The following is a 12545-nucleotide window of genomic DNA, read 5'->3' on the forward strand; positions in this document are numbered from 1 at the left end:
CAGTTTCCCTCATTGCACAGTGCATGACCTTTCCCATCAAGCAGAAAATTAGGACATCCGACTAAATTTCATTTTATTTGTAATTATTATTTTAGTCCTCTGATGAGAAGACATAATAATCTAGAGAACACTGTGAATCAGAGACTGCAAGAAATGGAGAGCAACATTCTACAGAAAATCACTCAGAGTAACCAGGAAACACAAAATCCTGCCATGATGGAAATCCAGAAACAACTCATGTCCTTTAAAGAAGAATTGCAGAAAATGCGGGAAGTGAAAGAGGCTGAACAAGAAAAGCCGATTGTGAAAGTTAAAAAACAGGGCGTGAAAAAAGAACCAAAGAGAGCCAGTGGCAATAGAAAGACAGTTTCCCCAGTTATAGCAACAGGTGAAAATGTGAAAACAACAAAGGCAACAAAGAAATCTACTGAAACCCAAAAAGAAAGAAAAGTTTTAAAAGGTACAGTCAGAATACATTTTTACAATATGATGAAATTGAAAATCTGCTCTCCAATGTAACTTAACTGTCCTTCCATGGTCTTAAGAAATTGTTATTCATCTCCTGTTCTATGTCATTTAAAATTATGCTCTATACAAAGAAAGAAAGATTCTGTGATGGATAACTTGTATTTTAAATAAATCCCTTGTCAATGTTTTGACTGAGCTTATACTGGGAAAACAATTAAAAGAAAAACTTAATCAGATCATAGATGACAAGTGGATTCATATGCATATAAATTTGAAACTTAACATCCATATTTGCATTTTAATCAAATAGCAATTAAGTACATATTCTATTAAAAAGTAAAGTTTTTGTTTCTTTATGATTTGTACCTGGTCCATTATAGATGATTTCATTGAAATGAATTTTAATTTCATAGATAAAACAAACGAGAAAATAAAACAAGAGGATAAAAAAGAGGATAAGAAGGTTCAACTACAGAAAGAGAAAAATGATCAAGCAAAATTGTTGAAGATAAAAGAAAAGTTAGAAACTGTATCCTGTAGTCCATTATTTGCTACTGTACCCAGGTTATTCAGGAAAGGTTTTAAATCTACTGCTTGTAAACAAATATTTGAAGACGGTAAGTAGGACCATTTCCGTAAAATCTAAAACTTTATACTTTTAAAAAATGCAATACACACTTCTCTAGGACATCCTAGCGTAAGATCTTATTGAGGATATGCAGCTAGATTTAAAGTTTGATATACTTCACATAATATTGACTTAATTGAATTGTCATTTCTGCTAGATTATACTGTATTTTCTATATGGACCTTGACAATATTCAGATAAGGGAGCAATCAATGACAATGAGGATAGAGTGGAAATTGAAACTTTTCAATGAGGTGTATTTGAAGGGTATTGCAAAGTTCTAGTTCTTCAGATGACTATTAACATATATTCAAGTCCAAAATCAACCCTCAAAAATGTTGATTGTTGCATTTTACAATGTTTTGACTAAAGCTAATTATATACATGTATATAAATACTACAGATGATGAAGATAGTATGGAAGATTTCGAAGAGAAAAAATCAACCAAAAAAGAAGAGAAGGTCTCCCAGTGTCTTAATCCAGAGTTACAAGAAAAACATAGTAAGTGGTTACCATACTCCAACACGAGCTTAACTATGTTCAGTGATTTAGACGCTTGCAAGTTATTCTGGAGTTTGATGCCTCCATACGTCAAGATGATAACTTTCATAGCCTGTCACAGACCCATCTAAATGTTTGCAAAACCAGCTGATAGAGCTCAAATTGAGTGCTATTAAACATTGGATTTTATTCTGAAATATGATACAGATAACCCTAGCTTAAAATGAGCTTACTAGTAAACCTATATCCATCTAAACTTACCATACAAAAAAGTTCCTATCTTTATTTACAGTCAAGTTCTATTCCCTTTGTTATTTGTAGATGCTGAGTTTCTGCGATTATTAAATACATCATCAGTGAAAGAATTACAACAGCTCCATACAGTTGGAAATAAACGAGCGAGATTGATCTATGATTATCGACAACTACATGGAGAATTTGACTCGGTAAGATCATGTTATATTTTAATTGTTATTTCTCAGTGTTAACGATACATAGATCTCAAATTACAATCATTAATGACTGAAATCTATCTTGATTTATAAAGGTTGAGGAGTCAGATGTCTTGTTAACCCTTGAGCTACGTAACCGGGCTAATTATGTTTCCAGCTTTTAAACCAGCTGACTCCATTAGCTATCCCAACCCCTAAACAAACTCCTGTGGTGCAATCAATAAAGATTATCAGGGCGTATCTACACAAAATTTAGATTTTACTTATTTTATCTTCAGGTGAATTGTTTAAGAAATGTTCCTACCTTAACAGAAAAATACATCAAAAATCTTCTACATGTAAGTAAATAATTTTCTTTTATTTGATGTGGCTTCACGTACTTTAGGTTTTGTGCGTAAATACAGACACAAGAGTATTGTGGTGGGAAATGTTGGCATGGCATATGTCAGGTCTCTTTTATAATTTGTAGTGAAATAACAGCGAATCACCAGTCTGTGCCTCTGAAGTTCGCTCTCTCAAAATAATATAATGGAATTCTGTCTTTTTTTCTTCAGAGTAACATGGTAACAGTTTGAAAGTGTTTGTACTAGTTGTTTACATATTACATTATACCTGTTGAGAGTGAAATGCACCTGAATATTATATTACATTAGGATGAAAGTTATCATGACAACTGAAAGATTCATCATTGTACATAATTGATATCACCTGGACTATCCCTATGTTTCGATAGCTGTATTGGACTAGTCACATTTTTCAATAGGTGTATTGGACTATCTACATGTTTGATAGCTGTATTGGACTATCTACATGTTTGATAGATGTATTGGACTATCTACATGTTTGATAGCTGTATTGGACTGGCCACATGTTTGATAGATGTATTGGACTGGCCACATGTTTGATAGATGTATTGGACTATCTACATGTTTGATAGCTGTATTGGACTGGCCACATGTTTGATAGATGTATTGGACTATCTACATGTTTGATAGCTGTATTGGACTATCTACATGTTTGATAGCTGTATTGGACTATCTACATGTTTGATAGCTGTATTGGACTGGCCACATGTTTGATAGATGTATTGGACTGGCCACATGTTTGATAGATGTATTGACTATCTACATGTTTGATACTGTATTGGACTGCCACATGTTTGGTAGATGTATTGGACTAACCCCCGTTTTGATGGGAGATTGTTGGCTACAAGACTCTGGCAGAGATAAATGTATAAGAATGTTTAGTTCTAATATGTTTGTAACTGAGCAATCTGGTAGACTGTCCTTGCACTGTCAATAACATTGTGGAAATTTTAGGGTAGTAATCACAACTAAGTTACATGGTTAGTACTTTTTTCTACCTAAACACCAGACATGTGATACATATGGACCAGTAAAGTGTATGTTTTATAGAATATATTGTATTTTGTTTTTATTGTTTGTGTCTCAAAAGTGTATGAAATTATAATTCTTATTTTATTTATTTCTAAGCCTCACTCAAGGCAGCCTTTTTTGTTGTCCTTTTCAATTTAGTTACAACATCTTTAGTTTCAAATCAGCTTTATTAAAGGGTGTTAATAATACAATATATATAAGTCAATCCTCTGCCATATTCAACCCATGTTTAAATACACTGTGCAATTATTCCAAATTGAATTCAAACATTTGATATCTACAATAACTCTAAATCAAAACTTTTTTTTAATGTTTCTATTTATAACTTAAATCTTTCACCAATTAACAACCGTCATTCATTCCACCATCTTTATAAACCTACAATGAAAATATATAATGCTGATTAGCTATATATATGGATATTAATTATCGTTTAGAACCATGAAGTTCATATTTCTCCAGTTCCTAGTCGAGGAAAGATATGTGGGCTCATCGCAGAATAATTCAAAACATAAACAGCCCACACAATACATGTCAGTCATGTACATAAGTATACAGACTGCTTGTGTTTTTGTTTTGAATCCTACCCTGATGAGCACATATATCTTTGCTTTAATTATTAGTTTTTTTGGTGATTAAAGAAGTATCAGAATCAGACATTATCAGCGAAATAACAGATTTACATCAATTTTCATGCAAAAATATATGCTCAAAATTATTATCCTATGATATCAATTCAGCAGATTCGCATTTAAGTTTATTTAATTGGGTGTTACTGGGCTAATTTATGAGTGGATAAGGAATTTAAGAAAGTGTGAATGGATTTGGCAGAACTATTGTATATATCATTCCTTTCATCATTTTAAAATGTAAATAAATTATTGTATTCTACCTACCATATTGTAATTTACATTCTTTTAAAGCTGCATTGAATCCTTGACATAGAGAAATATCACCTTGATTTTGGGCACATTGAACGAAACTCTCAAATTCCATTTGACAAGGGTTTCTCTGCTGTTGTTGCTGCTGCTGGGCTGGAGCCTGATCTTGGGCAACCTCTTGCTGTCCTCCTCCACCAAAACCTCCTGTTAGAGCATGGCCTACAGTATGACCCTATAATGTAAAATTGTTCTATAAGCTTACTGAACTGAGCAGTCTTGACAGTCAAAATCTTCCATAGAATTCCTTTTCCTATGAGCTTCTATTTCATTGACGATATACTGATACGACAATGGTAAAGTGTTTTAGATACTGTAGCGTATGACATGCCCTGTAGCCTAAAGCAATAAGACACATATTTGCTAACAAACTGAACAGTACCAAGCAGTCGGCAGATAAGGTCTGCCAGAAGAATAGCTTGCGATGCTTTGAAAATAGCCTTACCACAGCAGATCCAATAGCCACACCACCAGCTGTAGCAGCCATCTGTCCCATTAATCCTGGTTGTCTGGGTTGGGCTTGTATAGGAGCAGGAGGAGGTGGGGGTGGGGATCGAGCTGGTACATTTCTAGATGGTCTGAAATGGTAAAAAAAATATTACTTATTTGAAGATATATAATTTCAGCATAGCTAAGACAATGAAGGACACAACCATAGGACAAGTTGGTAATCCATTGGTATTTCTATTAGGTTGAAATCACTGTAGTATACATGTCTATGAAAACCTCAATTTCAAATGTAAGACAATAAGTATCTGAAATGACATCAAAAAGAATAAACTAGGCTCAAAAGAAGCTGTTAATGTACTTAGCATAAAATTATTTCAAAAGGGTAATTTTGAAAAAATTTATATAATGATAAAATAAATGAGAAATGCAAATTTGTAATACAAATCTAAATCTGTTCTGGATTATAATATAATAAAAAAATTTATGTATTAAGACTGCTTAGAGAACCAAAAACATAGTTCAGAAAATAATAATCTGAATATAATATACTACTTTGATAAAATAGTTGAAAGACAAGATCACGACATTTCACAGACACCACTTTCTGTGCTTTGACCTTGTTGAAAACGAACGATTTTTCGCCGTTATGCAATTCATTTCTGGCATCTAATTAGTTTACCTTGGTGATGGACTTCGTCCTCCTCTTCGTGGCATCTTTATTTTTCACTTTTTTCACAAATAAAACAGTAAATTTGTTGAAAATTCGCCTGATGCAACTTGGAACTGCGTCCTACACTCTACACGTTATGCAAAATAGTAAATAACGAAATATAAGATTCGGGTTAAATATTTTCTCGTCATCTCATTGGCCAAAATCCAACCGTTTCATAATAGCTATAAATAGCTTCGGTATATTCCAGAGATTGTCGTATTAGTATGTCTTAAAGGGGCTCTTTCACTAGAAAAAAAATCGCTTATTCGGTTTAGATCAAAATAACCTATTGAGAAATGACAATATGTCGGCCATAGCAATTCTACAAAGTGTTCAATAAGGATGTTTGAAAGATAACAAGTTACTAGTAGTGAACTGATGGAATATTGATGAATTTGAATTACTACTTTCATTTTATGCATTATGTAGTAATACTTTTCATGATCCGAATAGCAGAGTAAATCGTTTCCGAATAGCGGAATAAAGTAGTATATGATATAACTTTTGGTTGACTGGCCTGTATATACAGGTTTATAAATGATAATGATAATTTTTAATTCTTGACAACCTATAAAAGATAAAATTGTTTGATATGATGGATAACGGAGACAATGAGGCAACTTTTAATGGACTACATATCGAGGTTATACCGTCATAACATACATGCCCTGATTACCAAGGTTTTTTAGTAGCCTAACGGCAGAAACGGCCTGAATATACAGGTTTATAGTGGTAATGATAATCAATTTTATTAATTTGATAGCCTATAATATGTTATAATATTTGACGTTTGAAAGGATAGTGTATTGCAGTGTCCTTGATAACGAGATAATGTAATATCCTAGTTGCTGGCATGGATAACAAAGTTATACTGTAACAACATAAATGGCCTGTATAAACAGGTTTTAGACGGTAATGGATAACAAAGTTATACTGTAACAACAAAACCGGCCAATATACACAGGTTTTGAACGGTAATGATAATTTTATTAACTTGACAACCTATAATAGATAATAATGTTTGGTATTGAATTACAGTGTATTATAATACTATACTGGTCTATTCAGATCGAATTAAATCAGACTGAAATCACTGACCTCCATTGTTTACTATATAGGTAAGACTATGTTATTTACTACATTTTAATATTTCTAAGAATTTTTCAGATAAATTGATCGATTAATGCTATGTATTTTGGTCTTGAAATTGTGGTTTTGGAAATTTAAGTCTCTAATATGGCTGGTTTAATTCTTAATAGAAGCCTACAATATAAAAGAGATTGACATTAGGAAGATCAAAGACTTTAAAAGGTTATGTAAGGGTCCAGTGCCTAATTACCAATTGCTTAGTCTGAATCTTTTTGAACAGTCTCCATTTAACACCGAGTCTTCATGGAGGACATCTGCCTTATTATAGCTTATTTTAAGCTTTTTTCAAAATATTGTATTAATGATGTACTAATACAGTAGAGTCCCATAACAATCATTCAGTGGTAGCAATTTAATGAGTGTGTAGCGTCACCAATTCGGAAAGCATGCATGTATATGAATTCCTTGAATGGTATTTAGAAAAGTGGAATGATATAGAATCAAATCTTATGGAATGTGAGTAGTACTGATTTTATTTTAGCCAAGTTTCGACTCGGATTCTCTAGTCTTTTTCAAGCAATCCAATATATCATTCTGTTTTGCGAGATTGATTATAGACATGATCACAAAACTTTAAAGTGAAATGGAATGTTACTTTCTAACTATCTACTCTGTAAGTGTGGAGGATCACACTTTGCTTTAAAGCTAGTTTCATTTAGAAATTTCAGTTCACTAACGCTAATGAAGACTAGGCTTGTCGACTTTAAGCTATAAAACTCTCGACTCTCTGATTTATACGACTAGTAACTAATATTATATTATAAAATAAATCATGTCATAATGAATGAATATTGATAATCCTGTCTATTTCAACAAAGGTGTGATTAGGTCTACGTTATTTTATTTGCACAGAATGGATACGGTTTGGTTTGGTGTAACGACGTAAAGATCGAAATATCTTGGATATCGTTTGCTCGAGTGTCAATCAGACGCTCTTATACCGTGAAAGTTTCACTCTGTAGATTCAGCTTTACGGAAATTGCCGAGGATTGCCGAATGATAAGCAACATTATGCAATTAAGCCTAGTGGAACGAGAGAGCATGACCGAATTTTCGTACATCTTCTATCTTGTTTGGTGACGTCATAAATACCGTATTGTTAACCAAATACCAAGTAATTGTTAAAGTTTTTTTTATACTTCAGGTCATGACATACCGATTACCTAAAGAGTTGGTATATCCACCCGCAGATAAAGATGTATGTTTGGATATCAAGGAGAAAAAATTACAGACTAGAAAATCACGGAATAAACAGCATCAGAGAGTCCCAAATCACACGAAACATCCATCAAGTAGACCACATACTGTAAAAACTGAAACAAAATCCAAAACTTCAAAGGATCTTCAGACGAAACGGACAAGCATCAGCGCCCACGGAAAATTAGAACGTTCAGTTGTTTTAGACACAAATAAACAGTCGACTGATAATGATAAGGAAAATATTCCTGTTAAACCAAATGTTCAGATAAAAATATCAGAAAGTGACCAGTCTGAGGAGGAAGTTGAAGAAGACGAAGAAGCATGGAAGAATATTCCCAGTGAGTGTTGGCAGTCCAGAACGGTAAGTTTAGCTAATTTCATTTTCTTGGGACCATCAATTTGTTGACAAATAGAATATCTACCGACTCTTCAACATTCGAAACATTGCTTATTCATACCGTGTTTTTCTTTAACAACTAAACCTCGTATTTGAATCCGAGATAACAATTAACATGATTGTATTCAATATGTCACGTTATTTTCAAACGGACCAATCAACACACATTTAGGTAGCCATTTTTACGTTTTGTTTTGTAAATATGATCACACACATGAAAATCTTGGATAATAAATGAGTACTGCCGGTAATTATCCGCTTCATACGAAAAAATGGATGAAATGAACTACAATCCTATATGTAGGCCTATTAAAAATATTGATAACTTATTGAATAATTGTTGTGGTTAGCTGGTATGCAGTCGCCTTTAAAATTACTCAAATGACAAATTGATCTTCAATACAAAACTTCGGCCGCACAAAGATTTTTCCTTTCTGGGAACTTCCCTTTAAAATTTAGTCAGCCCTGTCCATGAATAAATCCCCCACATTATAAAAACTATATTAAATTGCTCTAGATATAATAAAGTGAGAAGGGATCTAGATATAAATAATACAGTATCTTTATGATTTCTAAACACTTCTACTAAAGGTTATAAACCGATAAACACCTATAGTAATCGATATGAGAAGTGATCAGTGATTGAAAACTTTCAATAGATCAATAATCGCTACCTTTTATTTCATTGCATGTTCCAAGATCTTAAACTTATTGATTTCTTCAGGTAGAAAAAGGCTACTATTTAAAGGGACATAGTCGTTTAATTATTTTTAGTGGAGCATCTTAAATGACTCACATCTATATAAATGTAGCTGTATCGCGTTCTAGATGAAAATTTGACTTAAGGATCATCTTCAATAAGATAAAGCAAGAATATTAGCCTACATGTTCTACGGAATAGACGACATAGTTTGCATAGTTTGTATCTCTTAAATTGGATATTTAGCGAACTGGTACATATCCTAAATGTTCAAAACCTACCACGCCATAATTCTCTCACATTTTACTCTGCTGTCCTGGTAGTGGGTTTGATATCCAAAACCTTTCGTTGACGGTTTTGCACGACTTTTTGTCATTTTTGAAGAACTATGTACTACAAAGAACTAATGTACAGTGAGCTAGGATGGAATTTACTAAATCATTTACAATATTTCAATTTGAAATTGTTCAGTTTAATTTTACTTAATGGTTCAGTTTAGTGATATTTAGTGGAATGTATACCTTTATTATCTGTTTTATTGTTAAGAGATTAAGAGAGTTTCTATATGATTTCGTTTCTTTCTAATATTGGTTTAATATTGTTAAAGATATAGATTATAAGTTATTAAAAACCTATTTACATCGAGTATTTACCATTTAACCATGTCCAGTAGGGTGGAATAGACACCAGATGAACTTAAGTTTTGTGCTTTCTTTGAATCTACATTTTTCATTTCGTGTTTAAAAGTGGTGTGAAGGTGTAAGCATTCCACGAATCTTTACGTGGGAGTTATGATGTTCATGGGTATCGAAAAGACATTTATTAATGTGAAATGTTGATGTATTAAGAATCTTCGATCAGCTGGTAGAGCAAGCAAGGGCTTTATGTATTATGTATAATTATCAATAATAATTAAGGATAAGCGAAACCTGACATGCAAATAGGCTATTGTTGTATTAGAAGGATATGCTATGCCTAACCTGGCTTCGGTTTTTAAAAAACGGTTTTATCACGAGGAATCCTAATTAATATAGTTTATGATATAAAGAGTGCTCAAGTATATTTGTAAGGATAAACAATCTCTGACGTATAAACTGTGATACTGATAAACATAGACAAAATGATGAATATACATATAGATATACCTGATAGAATTGTCATCATTAGAAACAGATTAAAACCTAACACTGAAATGAAGGTAAGTCAAGCCAAATAATTAAATTACTTCTCGAAAATTCGCTGTCTCTTTGAGGCTTCCGATATATTTTTTGCAGTTATTGACAGTGAAAAATCAGAAATAAACACCATCACCATCTATAAGACTAATATTCTACCTTTATTCGACTATGCTGATGTTATTTGGAACAACTGTACCCAACAAGATGAAGAAAGACTCGAAAAGCTCCACCGTGACGTTTGCGGACTATAACAGGCCTACCCCGTGGCACCTCCCATAAACTACTGTATGGTGAATCAGGAATCCCAGCACTAAAGATACGCAGATATCAGCATAGGCTCACTGTCTTCTTTAAAATGATACACAAATTAACACCCTCTTATCTAAATATTCTTGTCCCGTCTACAGTTGCTGAAATGAACCCATATCCAGTCCGTAATGGAAATGACATCAGAACCATCCATACAAACAACAATTACTACCATGATTCCTTTCTACCCTTATCAATCCGTGACTGGAACAATCTCCCCTCTACCATTAAGGATACTACTAGCTACTCTTCTTTCAAATCTAGACTTTCATCCTTCCTACAAATCCCTCACATTCAAGATTACTTCTACACTAATGACAGAAAACCTGACATACTCCATTGTCAACTAAGGAACTCGAAAAGTCAGCTAAAGTATCATCAATTCATTAACCATATAGGTGAAGATCCTTCCCGTTCATGTGGCCATCAAATAGAAGACTCCTCTCATTATCTCTTGATTTGCAGAAACTACACTCTTCAACGAAATCAGACAATCCACACCCTGCCTCCTGGCCTTAGATGCACGAATATTCTCCTAAACGGAACAAATACTGCGGATAACAAAACCAACAGCCATATCTTTTCAGTGGTCATTTATAACAATAACTAAGCGGTTTAAATAAATCTCTTTTACCTATTTCCCATCCAATCTAATATCACAACGTGATCTCACGAACCTTTAAGCCATGTACGCCTCTAATGGTGTAATGTTCTGTACTACTCCAACCTTTCCCAAATAGCTTTGGTGATCACGCAGCAGATATGTATAGCATCTGAACACTGTCTCCTTCCTCGAACCCAGGCCAAAATCACTGTTCTCTTCTTCACTTTTCTGCACTATATTGACATAACAATATCATAAAAATGTAATTAAATTATAATTTGTAATTGTATATTTGAATGTTAAATTGATTGGTAACGGATTAGTATAAGCTTCGGCTTGTTTCTGAAACCTTTGCACATATGATGTAATTATCCATTGTAGATCATGAATAAATATTGTTTAAAAAAAAAAAATAAAATAAACACGCTCTTCCCCGATATCTAAATTTTACAACCTTTATTATTATATATTAATGATGTTCTCCTCACAACTTTTCGAACCTGGTATCAATCAACCAATGCTGACATTTTTTAATTCATTAAAAAAATAAATAAAATAAAATAAAATTAAATTTATTTAAATAAAAATGATATTCATTTAAAGATTCTGAAATTCATTCAGGAATTTCCATTTAAAGATTAAGAAATTTTCATTGACAATTTCTGAAAAAGATAAAAGTATACATGTATATTAAATACGTATATAGGATGTGCAATTTTGATAAAGCGTTTATGAGCGTATGAGAAAAGTATGTGATCTCCTTGAACATGATATTAATCTATATATCTCTATAGTGATATACAAGACTAATCAATATCCAACACGGCTTGTCAGGTGAATATCACATTTCCTTGATAATCTTCGAACCATATGCTGGAATAAAAGTCTTGCAGGGATGTGGTGTTTTAATAGAAATGGACAGCTTTAATCCATATTTAATTGACATAAACAATGGTACTTCGTGTCTGTGGATGAGACATATGAAGAGTAATATATAATAGTAATACGGAAGAATAAAGGAAACGATTTTAAATCGATAGACCGCTATAGACCGAGACATGCTATATTTTGCTAAGATTCGTTTATTGAATGGAAGTCTTCTATCTAAACAGAGAAAGGTATTTTGTTTTGTTTTTGTTATTTATAAATTTAATTTTTTAAATCTGTGAATTTTTAGGAGTTCTGTTTCAGTGTTATATATGGCAAAATGACAAAGTACTTTTTTTTTTTACTTTACTTGATTCAAATTGTACTTGATATAAGTCATCATTACTTGATCCTTATTGATCTCACTTAACACATACATAAGCTATAACAATTATAAGCTATTATAACTTCATTATTTTTATTTTAACTTAATTAATTTTATTTTAACTACGAGCTATTATAACTCGATATAAGCTACGAGATTACTTATGTTTAATCTTAATATAAACTATTATGACTTTCATCAATTCTATA

At 32.5% G+C, this 12545-nt stretch overlaps 2 protein-coding genes across 2 annotated transcripts; one reads left to right on the forward strand and one right to left on the reverse strand.

The window, feature by feature from the left end:
* Positions 1-4335: 4335 nt before the first annotated feature.
* LOTGIDRAFT_115110 (hypothetical protein) lies at positions 4336-4881 on the reverse strand (the record flags this gene model as incomplete). The annotated part of the gene is made up of 2 exons (XM_009053608.1): positions 4336-4560; positions 4831-4881. 2 exons carry the CDS (start codon positions 4879-4881, stop codon positions 4336-4338), a joined length of 276 nt encoding a protein of 91 aa, XP_009051856.1.
* A 2398-nt stretch (positions 4882-7279) lies between these two features.
* LOTGIDRAFT_159272 (hypothetical protein) lies at positions 7280-9080 on the forward strand (the record flags this gene model as incomplete). The annotated part of the gene is made up of 3 exons (XM_009053609.1): positions 7280-7309; positions 7841-8257; positions 9018-9080. 3 exons carry the CDS (start codon positions 7280-7282, stop codon positions 9078-9080), a joined length of 510 nt encoding a protein of 169 aa, XP_009051857.1.
* Between the last annotated feature and the right edge of the window lie 3465 nt (positions 9081-12545).

Source organism: Lottia gigantea (assembly GCF_000327385.1).
Source record: "Lottia gigantea unplaced genomic scaffold LOTGIsca_20, whole genome shotgun sequence".
NCBI lineage: Eukaryota > Metazoa > Mollusca > Gastropoda > Lottiidae > Lottia > Lottia gigantea.